Source organism: Melanerpes formicivorus, unplaced genomic scaffold, assembly GCF_026170545.1.
Source record: "Melanerpes formicivorus ecotype bairdi unplaced genomic scaffold, bMelFor1.0.p_v2 SCAF_7, whole genome shotgun sequence".
In the NCBI taxonomy this organism is placed as follows: Eukaryota; Metazoa; Chordata; class Aves; order Piciformes; family Picidae; genus Melanerpes; species Melanerpes formicivorus.
The window spans coordinates 5,213,886-5,227,050 of record NW_027142359.1 but is presented as its reverse complement, the minus strand read 5'-3'; the positions used below and the strand labels follow the sequence as shown (position 1 = coordinate 5,227,050).

At 40.7% G+C, this 13,165-nt stretch overlaps 1 protein-coding gene across 12 annotated transcripts in view; it reads right to left on the bottom strand.

Moving 5' to 3' along the window:
* Nucleotides 1–242: 242 nt before the first annotated feature.
* NFIA (nuclear factor I A) overlaps nucleotides 243–13,165 on the bottom strand; it is a 255,292-nt gene continuing 242,369 nt past the window's right edge. For all 12 annotated transcript variants that reach the window (XM_068140738.1, XM_068140747.1, XM_068140743.1 and 9 more), the window contains one exon: nucleotides 243–8,099. In XM_068140738.1, the coding sequence (XP_067996839.1) occupies nucleotides 8,023–8,099 (77 nt within the window). In that variant the 3' untranslated portion in view covers nucleotides 243–8,022. The remainder of the gene's footprint in view (nucleotides 8,100–13,165) is intronic.

Genomic DNA, 13,165 nt, shown 5'->3' with positions numbered 1-13,165 from the left:
TTGATGGTTGGACTTGATGATCTTGAGAGATCTTTTACAATTGAAAGAATTCTATTAATCTGTAACAGTGACTCGATTTAATCAAACATCCCCATGATTTGGGATGAAGCTACTGCTTGGGAACCCCTAAACCCACCCAGGTCAGACTGAGAGGTCAATACCATGACGAGCGACGATGACCTCAGCCCTACCACCACCCTCCTGCCCCGTGACCTGCTGAAAGTAAATCACAACGCAGCCTGTTAGCATTAGCAATTTTTATTTTCCTTTTTTGTTGCATAGGAAATGCAGTACTTGCTTCCAGTAATTGTATTGTAATGTGAGAAGGTGGTAGCACTAATGGTTGAATACAAGAGTTAAACTAATCCACACCAGCTCAAAAAACCTGCGGAGACTTAGTTGAATAAGAATGGATGCCCACAGTGATTCTCAACCAATTACAATTTTTTTTTTCACAGAACACAGTAAAACTAAAATGGTAACTATGAGAGTCAATACAAGTATACTAGAGGCACGAGGGGCCTGACTCATAAAAAAAAAAATGAACACGACATGGTATTAACACGGGTGTCAAGTGAATTTGCAGCAGATCTTTCACACGGCCAGTGGAAATTTTAGCGCCCCGAAATTTCCAATTGACGCCGAGGGATTTGGCTGGGCCAGGCTCAGGCAGCGGGGACAGGGCTAGGGCAGGGCTCAGCCGTGCGGAGAAACCGCACGGCCAGCCAAAAAGGGAGAATTCTCCTGGACTGTGTTTCCAAAGCACAGAATCTCACAGACCTTTTCCCCAAGGCAGCAGCGGCAGCCGGGCACGGGGTGCCGGTGGCAAGAACAAGCAGTGGCGAATGCCAAGCCGGGCTCTCTCTTCCTACCATGCTCTGTCTCCAAACTCATCTTCTGTTGTGTATTTGCCTTCCCCCCCCCACCCCCCCATATTAATTTGTGGATGCAGATAAAAAAGGAGGGGACTCCACCCCACACAATTGTTTTTGTTCGTGCTCAAGCATAGAAGATTAACTAAGTGGAAAATAGTCTTCCCTAAAAAAAAAAAAAGCATACAAAGTACAAAAGTTCACGTTGTGTACAAGTGTTTGCCTCTAAGAAGGATTTCTCTAGAGCTCGGAGGTAGCTATCTAGTGGATTTTTACAGACAAGATCTCTTTTGTAAGCAAGTAGCCTCGTCCCACTGTGTCACCACACCCTGGCATGGGCCAGAGTGTGGCACAGGGTCCCCCTCTGCCCTGTCTCCCTTTTCTCCCCTGCCTGCTGGCGCCTGTGGGGTTGCGCAGTCCTGTGCTGCCTCACCGCATCCTTTCCATTCATCCATCCATCCATCCATCCATCCATCCCTCTTCTCCAGTGGGGTTAGGAGAGGCAGAGAGTGGAAGGAGAGGGAGAGGAGAGCCAGCACAGGCACACGTGTGTGCCGAGGGAAGCGGGGGCTCGCCAAGGCGTGCGCTGGCACCGAGAGCCACCCTCAATTTGGACGAGAAAAGCCCACCAGCCTCCTCCCGTGTTAATAGCAACGCAGCTTTTATGAATCGGGCCCAAAGTTTGTACAGAGTTTGTCTGAAGAAAAATATTGCAACTGTGCATGAAACTAAACAACCACATGAGTTTTTTTTTTTTAAATTTTTCCTTTTTTTTTTTTTTTTTCTTTTTAAAGGTTTTTTTTTTCTTTCTATATGAGGAAGTCTGGTGTGAAGAAGGGTCAAGCATGGGTACCTGGTTAACCGCTGCCCATTAAGAAGTCTCTCGCCACGTGAGCTCAATTTCGTTTGTGGGTTTAAAGGACTGTCCCTTAAATTTGAACTTTATGCATCTGTTCTTCAGAGTAAACTCTCTGAATTCTTAGGGTAGCTTTTCGAGAAGAAAAATCTTACCAGGCACGGATTTCTGGTCTCAAACACCATGTCCTGCCCTCTAAGGAGAGAAAAAAAGAAAAAGAAAAAAAAAAAAAAGGAAAAAAAGAAAAAAAAGGAAAAGCAAAAGGAAAAACAAAACCAAAACAAATCAAACCAAACAAAACAAAACAAATAAAAAAAAAATCCCAAAACACAAGTAATACTGAATTTAAGTAAAATGTATACCTCCAAAATACTGAAAACACCCCAAATCAAGAAAAGACAGAATTTGCGTTCTCAGTGAAATATCTTTAAACCTATCTGACAAGAACCAAGTCAGGAAAAAAAACAAAACAAAACAAAAAAAAAAGACTAACATAACTTTGAGTAATATTCATACAGCTACTAAGCATTATGGAATAGCATGCATTAATATTGTACGGTTATTTTACATCACCTATATCAGAAGGTTCTGACAGACAGCGAAGGCTACCGGTGTAGAAAAAATCTTACTTCAGAAGAGCAATATAATACAGATTTCACAGGCACTACATTTTAATATATCAGGTATTATGCTGGTTTTTTTCTTATAATTCTTTCTGTCCTAAAGCTGGCATTATAACAATGACCAAAAAGGCAAGGATCGAAGTAAACGGAAAAGTAGATACCAAAGTTGATATATTTTCTTTTTTTTTTTTTTCTTTTTTTTTCTTTTTTTTTTTCTCAGATAGATTAGTGCATAGTTTTCATGCAGATAAACACTGCTATGCATTTACATTGTTGGAAAGCAGAGTGAATTGAGCCCAAGTTGTCACATTTTTGTAAATCATTTTGCCAGCCTGTAATAGCACCATGTAATGGATTTGCATTAAACATTAAATTGATTTCAGAATTGGTGACACAGTATTCACTACAGTTAAGTGCTATGGAATAGCTTCAATGTTACCTGCTATATATCAAAGCAATTTTCATCCCACTGCTTTTTTATTGGAAAAAATAAAAGGAAAATGTACTCGATACTAATTAGACTATTGCGCAGCCTTGGACTTGATGATGGCATAGCTGGGTTTACTGTCAAACAGTAATACATGCATTGACTTCAAGACAAAATTGGCATTGTAAGCTTGATTTAATGAAAATCCTGCCTAGCAGGCAGTGTTAACTTCACAAGACCTGCCTCCCGACAGACCTCATGAGGTTTTTGTTTTTGTTATTTATTTATTGTTTTAGGTGCCATTGAAGCTCTCCTTACATTGTCATGCCGGTTATGGTTTTAATTTTGTTCGATGGAGGCCTTCTACCAAAAAAAAAAAGAAAAAAAAAAAAAGGAAGGAAAAAAAAAGATATTTCCAGAGACACAATGTAAAGTACAATATTAACTGACATCCTTAAAAAAAATAAAACAAAATTCACCACAAGGAAAAAAAAAACTGTTTTAGGCTATGCATCTGGGTTTTTTTGTATTTTTGTACAGTAAATATTTTATAACACTGTTACTACAAAGCTGCAAATATACGGAACAAAGAGAAACTAGAGAAAGAAAAAAAAATGTTAGAGGGATTTTGCATATTCCTGTGGGCTGACTGAATACTGTGGAGTTGAGAAAACTTGGTGTTTCTTTTCCCCTTCAACCTTAAGGGGTATGGGGGGGGGGAAGGGAACAAGCAACAGAGACAAAGTGTACCATGGCTGCCTAAACTCGAAGCCCCAAAGTTTTTCTTATCAAGGAAGAATAATAAATAATAATAATGGCATTGCTGGGGTGTGCGGCGTGAGAAAAGCAAGTGCCCTCGCTCCAGAAAAAAAACAACCAACCAACAAACCCAAGCCAAACCAGAGGGAAAAAGAAAGTAATTAACTGGAGAAAAAGTCAATTCACCTTAAAACATTTCTAGGGCTTTAGATTTGGATGGGTAGGGGGTGGTGGATCCAGGTCAGTGTTTGTGCGCCTGACGCTTTTTGGAGAGAAGGAGCAAAAAGTTGTTCGCGTGACTCAAAAGGAACGAGCGGAGCGAAGCGGAGGGGAGCGGGGACCCAACCTGATGCGCGGTCAGGGGGCGCTCCGGCCGCCGGCTTCATGCTGCTGCCCCCGTTCCTGCCTGCAGCCTGCACACCCCAGGTGGGACCCCCCGCCTTGCTTGGCTCCCCAGCTCCTGCCTTGCCCGGGAGGAAGGGCTAAAACACTGCTTGTTCTCTACACCTGCACAGAACGGAACTGCTGTGTTTTCTGCGTGAAAGGTGAAGGACAATTTAATTTAGTGTGTAATACTTTACAACCCCTGTTGGTTAACACCCTTGACCGCCTACCTAATGTTTTAAAGCCTTTAAAACATTTTTTGTTTCTCGCAATTCTGCTCAGAGTTCCCTAGCTTTAACGTCATCAAACTTAATATGACAAAAGACCTTCAAAAATACAGCATACCTGTAATGTCCATTTACAATGGTTCTTCAGTAGCCTATACTTCTCAAGCATAGGAATATGCTATACCATTGAGAGAAGAAAAATAACTGTATTTAAATACATACCAAAAAAAGGAAACGGGAAAGTTTTTAACTTAAATCCAGTTCCCAAAGGAAAAAAAAAAACAACCAAAAACAAAAAAAAAGGAAGAAAAAAAAAGAGAAAAAAAAAAAAAAAAGCAATTCTATGAACGCTGCCTTTATAACGAACAATCAGAAATTCCACTAAGCTAATTTGACAGAAATTTTTCCTCATTTAAACAACATTACAAAAGTCCTGCATTATAAAATAGGGTAGAATAAATCAGTGTAATCAATAAAACTATACAACGTACAAATTACATATCTTCTGAGTGGGCAGTTGAATTCTCTCTCTTTGCAGCCATGACTACAACATGCTCACTAAAAACAACTAACTGCCCAAACTATTGCTTAGTTTGTTTTGTTTAAAAAAGGGTGCAATTTTATTGTATATACAACCAATTTACTGGTAATACCTTGTCTCATAGCAAGGTTCTGACAAAATGTTTGTCTAGGCTTTTTTCCCTTCACTGTGAAGCACTGAAAGCTGCTATTTTTTTTTTTTAGTGCACATATGTCTTAATAAAGTAATGCCCAGCTAAGTGCTATAGGGAAGGCAAAGGATGCTGGCTAGAGGATGTGATACCATATACTAACAATCACACAATACAATAGAGCAAAATGACTACTCAACCACTTATCAGACACATATGAAAATCCAAAACATTTTATTTTTTCCTTAAATAGAGAATAACCAGTAAACAATTTTCAGAACTTGGAAGTTTAAAAACGTGCATATAAAAATGGGCATTATATACTTTTATTGAATGTGGATTGATTGCAGTCTGCTAATAAAAATGGGTGTGGGATCTGAAGAAAAAGGAAGTTTGTTTTTTTTTTCTTTTTTTTTTTTTTCTTTTTTTTTAAGGCTTGCTTGTGAAAGGAACAGTTGTAAAACAAAAATTGCTTGAAGCAGGGTTCAGCTTAGTGCTTCACAGTTTGACTGCTTCTCTAAGAAGAGCCCTTCCTGCATGTGCATTCAAAATCACAAAAGTACAAAGACAAACACCTAAAACACACTGCGTCAAGTGCAGCACCAACTTTGGTCAAATAAAAAAAAAATTAAAAAGAAAAAGTAATAATTGCTAAGCTTTTCTACATGATATAAAGCAGGTATTGCATATTTTCATATATCTGGGAGAAAACAAATCGAAATGAAACGAAACCAAACCAACCAAAAAAAAAAAAAAAAAGAAAAAAAAAGAAGAAAAAAAAAAAAAAGAAAAGGAAGACTCCAAATAAAATGTAAAATGCAGCAACATCCAAAAATACTGATAATCTAGCATCTACAGATCTCAGAATAGCACTGCCACTGACCATACAGGACAATAAACACTACTCCTATCTGCGGAACAACTAACATCCTATTTAATTCTAGATGTTGAAACTTGACGATGGCTGACATAAAAGTCACATTTACAAAAAGTGTCTCCAAATGCTTGACTTAGGGAAAAACCCCCTTTCAATATAGGAACATGTGCAACAATTCCACAAATAATCGCTATCCAGGGCAAGGCACATTGATATGGAATTTTTTTTTTTTATTCTTTTTTTTTTTTTTTTTTTCTCGTTTCGTGCAAATTAAGAAAACAAAACAAAACATCGTTTCAGGGAAAAGATGAGGAGCAAAGTGTCTTCCCAAGAATTTTCAGTTACTTGATTGTATAGGACAGTAGTAGAAACCCTTCTGAAGGGTTGAACAAACATAGTTTAAAGGCAAGTGCCTGGAATAGGGATTACAATATTGTGTCTTAATGCACTCTACTTTACCCTACATTAACTATATAAAAATTAGTTACTAACACTAGAACATGCAGAGACTTTCTCTGATTAGCTGGACTCGCCAACCAGAACGTATATATATGTATAGTATAGGAAACCTTCTTAAAGTTGCATGTGAAGCAAAGGGGTGCTCCGCTGTCTGATAGAAAAAATCACTTGCACTCTTTTTTTTTTTTCTTTTCTTTTTTTTTTTTTTTCCTTTTTTTTTTTTGTACATAAGATACAGGACGTTTGGGGTCCAAACCTTTCTTCTTCTTCTTTTTATTATTTTTTTTGTGGTTTTTTTTGTGTGTGTGTGTTTTTTTTTTTTCCTCTTTTTTACTTTTTAAATTTATTTCATCTTCAGCAAGTGCCCTTGCTTTGAACTGGCATAAAGTTGTAAAGATCAGCATCGTTCATTTCTGTCATGATTTCTTCCCGGTCCAGAAAAGGTACCAGTTCAGGGACATGAAGGTGTTTTACTTTCTGGACCGTTCTCTCTTATTCCCAAGGTGTTTGAGAACTGATAAACCCTATATTGCCGGAAACACGTAAAATTTTGTCAGAATTGGCATAATCCATTATAGTGACTTTTAGCTTATAAAATTAACAGAGATTATGATTTCATTTTTAGTTATGTGCTTTGATAACAGAAAATGATTAATTAGCATTTAATGTAGTTAACATATTGTGGTAAAAGCACCATTAGATTTGTATTTTTTTTTTTGTATTTTTTTTTTTAACGTTCCTTCAGTTTTAAAGGGATACAAGTTCAACAATAAAAAACATAAAAAGCAAAAATAGCTCCCCTTTTTTTCTTGCAAGGCTGTTTTTTACCCCAATAATTTAGAGTCCTGGGGTGGAAGGACTTGGAAAACAAAAATAGAATTTTCAACAATCTCTATCTTACAAAGATATTTAGCTATCCAATGAAATTGCACTTTACTCAATTCAAAATTCGATTGTTTTGATTGATTCCTGTCAGTTTCTGTCAAAACAGACCAACTTCCCCATTTCTGCGTGAATTTTTGTGTAATTGTTGAAAATTGTTGAAAAATGTTTTTTTTTTTTTAAATGTAAGTGCAGCATTTCAAACTTTTTTCTTTTTTTTTCTTTTTTTTTCCTTTTTTTTTCTTTTTTTTTTTTCTAAGTGAATAGTAGTAGTAGTAGTTTGATGTTTTAGATCGCTCTGCAATTGAGTGGAAAAAAGAATTGTTGACAATGCTCTTATGGTTCATGTTACATATCTAAGTGCCGACTGTAAAAAAACAAAACAAAACAAAGCAAAACAGAGCCCTCCCCCCCACCAAAAGAACCCTAACAGAAAATTAAAAAAAAAAGGAAAAAAAAAAGGAAGAAAAAGAAAAAAAAAACCTGCAAAAATTTTTTTCCCGATATGTTACAGAAAAACATGCTCTATGTCTGTCTGGTAAGTTATATATTGCAGAATTCAGCTACTACAAAAGTTATAGTTTAAGTGTGTTTCATGATTTCTCAAGAAGTCTCACACCTGTATGGGAAAAATCGATGAGGATACTGTAAAACAGTTAGGCTCCATATGGAAAGTGTGTTACAACAGCGAGTTGGTAAGCAGCAGCAGAGGCTAGTTCTACTCAGTGTCACCTAATGCTTACACTACCAATGAAACACTTCAAAAGTTATGAAGCCCAACCATTTCCAGCACCATATGAGAAATTACAACAGTCCTAAGTTGTCTAGGAAAAAAAAATAACAAAATAAAATCTCAAAAAAGTTACGGCCTTTGCCATTCAACCATAACGTTTGCCATTTCCATGTACTAGTTTGCTGTCGGTGTCTGCTCGCCTCCCCTTCCGCTGATGTGAAGTCGCTGCGCTGCATTGCTGCTGCTTCTGTGTTACAGAGGTGGGAAGGGGTCTGGTGGTCTGTCCGGTGGGTGGTGGGAAGCGGAGACTTTTATCCCAGGTACCAGGACTGCAAAAGAGAGAAAGAGAAGCGTCAGTCCTGCTTTCGCTGCTCCCCAAAGGGCTCCGGGCATCACTGCCAGCCTCCTCCGCCAAGAGGGGGGCTAATTGAGACCGTGACAAATTGACCTAATTACAAAGCTTAATTAAAAATACTGTACAAATCAATATTTTTTTCTTTTTCTTTTTTTTTTTTTAAATTCTTTTCCCCTGCTGGACATAGCTACAGATGAACGCAGGGGTCATGTCACGTTACAAGTTATCAATCTTTTTAATAGATGATGGCTTGAAGATCCCTCCAGTTCACTTTTGTCTAATCCCCTGAAAAGGCGATACACATTCGCCTCTCTGTGCCATTTATCACCCTGTAGTCGGGGTTTTCTTGGGTATTTAGGCATGTGCCAGCACAAGCATCTGTTGCTTTATGCTGCCCTGCTTCAACTGTCTCACTGGAACAGATGCACAGAAATTCAACAACAGGGCTGTTTTCTTAGGAGAAATGTGGATCGCTAGAGAAAAGCCAGGATAAAGCAAATCGGGGGGGAGAGTGGATCAGCAAAAATGTCCCACATCTCTGTGCTTCCAAAAAAAAATGTGGACTTCAACTAGTAACTTTTCTTTGGGATTTTTTTTTTTTTTTAATCTCCTTCCCCAACCCCCCCACAAAAGGGAGGGAATTCCCTGGGATTTCAGCTCTGTAACAATACTGTCCTTAACCCAACTGCCCAGATGCCCGGAGCACAGAAAGCAATTTTGCTCCTCCATAGGAAAATAAACATTGTTGGAGTGGGCTCTGCTGGAGTCGGGGCAGTGCCACCGCACCGGGGAGACCCGGCTCAGCCCCGGCGGGGTCAGACCGACCTGAACCCGGGATGAATAAGAGCAGTGTTAGGGCCTGGGACTGTATGCGCAGGGGGATGCCACTTGGCAGTGACATATTGCTGTGGGAATACACCAACAAGCGGCAACTATTTAGCCTGAAGTCAAGTAATACAACCAGAAAGATTCAGGTATTAAAGAGCCGTTGGTGATACCCCATGTTTTAACTTGGGCTCCCCTAATATATGAGGTGCCTACGTGTGCGTGTATCAACTGATGACAAGTTTTACCAACTTTTCCCTCCGTTTCTTTTCAGCGTCTGAAGGTGATTGATAGCATAATCAACCCAAGGAGGATTTATGAACATTTACAGAAGACTCTGAGGCAAGTTTCATGTGGGACTTGGAGATTATGTGGTCTTGCCATGGAGGTAGGAACTGGTAAAATAAATAGCACGAATGGAGGAGCTGTCCTGCTTCCAATACACTTCATTAACGAACTCTTCCTCTGCTCACCCTTCTGAATACAAACACACCGGTCCCATATCGCCTCCATCTATTGCCTACAGATTTTATATTTAGACTTACGCGGGCTGCAATTAAGCAAAATAGCTCTCATATGTAAAGTTCATAAACAGAGAGAAGTTCTGGCAGGGTTTGTGCCAAGTCCCGTTCCCCTCCCTGATTGCAGGGCCCTATTGATTTGAGGCGAGCGCGGGAAAGCTGAGTGCAGGCCGTGCCGGAGGCACCTCCAAGCACCACAGGCTGCAAACTCTTCCCAACTTTGCCGAGTTGTCTCTTACGCTTCTCGTTTGAGCGTGACTGTTTTGGGCCACGCTGGGAAGCGTGCAAGTACCCAGCAGGGAGGAGAGGGGTTAAAAATTCAGAGCCGGTGGTTCAAATCTATATTGCAGATGTCCAATTGGCTCCCATCACCGCTGGCTGGGCCACATGGCCCACCGGGCCGGGGATGGCGGGAGCTGCTCCGGCCTCGCCACTCCTCTTTCGCTTCAAAAGCAGATTTCTTAAAAAAAAAAAAAAAGGCAAAAAAAAAGCAAAAAAGCAAGCAGGAAAAAAAAGCGAGCAAAAGGCGAGCAAGCTGCGGTTACGGAGGTGGGGCTCTCCACACAGGAGGCCCAGGACGGCGAAGCTCTCCCCGGGGTAGGGGCAGGCGGTGGGGCGTCGCAGTGGGGCTCCCTTCGCCGCCTGTCCGTCCGTCCATCCGTCCGTCGGTCCGTCTCCCCGCCACACCGCGCTCCTTCACGCATCTTGCTATTCAGCCTGTGCCTTGCAGACAAGGTTACCCCAGAGCGGCTCTGTAATCCTTCACTGAAATAGGCTTTATTGATTGCTCTGGTCTATTGTTCCCTTTTCAAGTCCCCCAAGTTCAAGTTCATCCTGGTGTTACATCATGTCTCGTTGCTAGGAGCAACCAGACAGCCCCAGACGTGACTATCATTAGCAAGAGCGGCGCTGTGCCCTCCCACCGCCCGCCAGCCGCTCTGACGTAGCAGCCCCGCTGCAAACACATTGAAGTATTTATTCTGCCTAATTTATGACCTCCACAGCAAGAGAGACCCCCACTCCAAAAACCAACACTGTTGTATATTTAATTAATCTGTCTTTCTCTGGCACTTGGGAAAGTTAGACAAAGGTCTAATTATTGTGCGTCGCTCCCCACACTTTTCTTTTTGGGATGACTATTTGCATGGGAAAAGAAACGGCGAGGCTGGGCGCGAGTCTCCTCCCTCCAAAACACCTTTTTTTTCTCCCCTGCCCTATTGACATTTCATGAAATACTTTAGCTGCTTAAGGGAATTAGAAAAAAAAAAAATCTGATGTGAATGTAACTCCTTCTGAGTTGGTATTCAGTAACACAAATCAACTCATGACATGTTTAAATTTAAATGCTAACCACACACTCTGCGAGTTACTTTAAAGGTTAGTTTTTAATCAATAGAAGTTGCTGACTCCGGAGTTTTTAGCTGCGCAGTGCAGCTCTGGGGCCTTTGTCTAGCGCTGGGCTTTCAAACTTTTTTTTTTTTTTTTCCTTGAGATGATTTTAGCAATGATTTGCAGACACAGAGTGCTATTGTGCTCCTGACTAGCAACATGTCAATAAAGGAGTAGAGTTACCATGCACTAGGGTGTCAATATGACTCCTGCAGACACTGCTCGGCCTTAATACCCAAGGAAAAACTTAAAATTAACCCTTACAGGATCAGCCCAAACTGCACAACTATTTTTTAAACTTCCCTGACGGGACTCTGGGTCACCTTTACTGAAAAGCTGCTTTTACAGGATCCAAACTCCGAGCACCTCACAAACAGCTGCATCCCTGCAGCCTGTTCCTGCAACCCCACTTTGATGAGATGTTTTATGGGCTGAGGCAGTAGAACCACCAGACAGAGAGTGCATTTACCCACCAGCACCACTCTCCGGATACCATTTTAATTTAGAGCGTCTTACAGCTGAAATGCACACACAGAATGATCCTCCTTTTCTACTAATCATTTTAATATTAAGATCTCATATCCCTCTCAAGCCTCCTATACATGTCTAAGTCTTCCCGGATTAGGTCTGAAGAGCACCATTGTCCTTCTGAAGCACCTGTGAAACTTCTCTGCGAGGGGACCTCCGTGCATCAAATGAAAACATCTAGGAAGCTCATTGTGCATTTGGAGCCCTCATAGTTGGGATCTGTCAGAGTTGGGTTTTGGTGTTGGTTTTATTTTTTTTTCTTTTTCCACAGTAGGGGGCTTGCAGGAGAGAAACGGAGTCTGGATCCCTACATTTGGACAGCTGAAGTACTTTTTGCCTTCTTTCAGAAAGTGGTGCAGGCTGTACTCTCACATCTAACCACCTTTACTATATTGTCCCCTCTTGTTCTGTCTGGCTGCACCCAGATGGAGAATAGTGTATTGCCTTTCTTAATTTAAAATCTCCATTTAAATCACGGGCACTATCACAATACACTCAGGATGATATTATCTTCCTGCCTTTTCCTAAAAGAGCCAGTATTTTATTTCCCCTCTATTTACTTTGCAGTACTGTTCTCCCAGCAAGTTTAGAGCTAAATGAATCCAGCAGAACGAAAGGTCCTACTCAGTAAAATTACTGCCACACAGTTGTCAGTGCCACTATGGTTCTGTATTGTCCTGCCCAGCATCTCACTGTCCTTCCCCAGCACTCAAGGTGAAACATCAGAAAGAATTCTGCAGTCCGGTACGAGATCTTCGCTTCCCTTTCTCCAGTCAAATGAAGAAGTAATCTCATCAGGTTGAAAAGTGCTGACTAAGGATTTAATAAAGTGCCTGCAGATGTGTGTCATCTCTAAGGTATTCAACTCATGTAATGCAAAACAGTTCCACATCGAATGTGCTTATAAAATTCCATTTAACCATTGCAGAGCTCTATTTTACTGTTCTCAGAGGAGTATTATCACACTTCCCACCCTCCCCCCCCAATTTACAGCACCATGAAAGTTGAAACTCCACACTGCCAGTATCTGAGAATCCTCACAGTAGTAAGGTTTTATGAACCATAAACAATATCTACTTGACTGAATCCTAAACAGGAAGTCTGAAATGGCAATTAGGTTTCTTTGATAGTGCAAGTCTATTTGTTTCTTCTGCTCTTCTGGAGATAGCAGAAAGACACAAAAATCCTCGAGCCACTTCTGACAATCGGGCCCTTGGTATGGGAAGAACAGCAAGGAAACACTCTCTGATTCAGGATATTTAGAAGAAGAGCTGAAAGTGCCTCACTGACTACATTAGAAGTTTTTTGCCTGTGTCAGGAGCCCAGAAACAGGCCCATTGTTTATTAAAATCTTCTTAAACCAGCCTTCCTGCACGACGGGTTTCACCCCCGGATCCCAAGCCTAACTGCGAGCACCACTCACGTGTTGGAAAACCAGAAAGACAATCAAATGTGAACTTGGTAAATTTACTTCTACCTGCACATCTCCTGCCCTAACAATGAGACCTTTCAGCTCGCACAAAAAGCGAGGGTTGTAAAGCAGCCCTATCTGTTTTTCAAATTAAGAAGTTAAACAAAAGTCCTCAAGGGCAAAGTTTAACTCTGCGGAAGGAGGTTGTTAATGTGGAATCCAGAACTGGGTGTGACAGTTGGCTTATTTCTCCGGGCGACGTGGGTTATTTAAGGACATTCACACATTTGAAACTCTGACAAACTCCACACGTAGGAGCTTTTGCTTCACCTAATCCACTTAGGGCTAAGACTTGGTCTGTGCTAG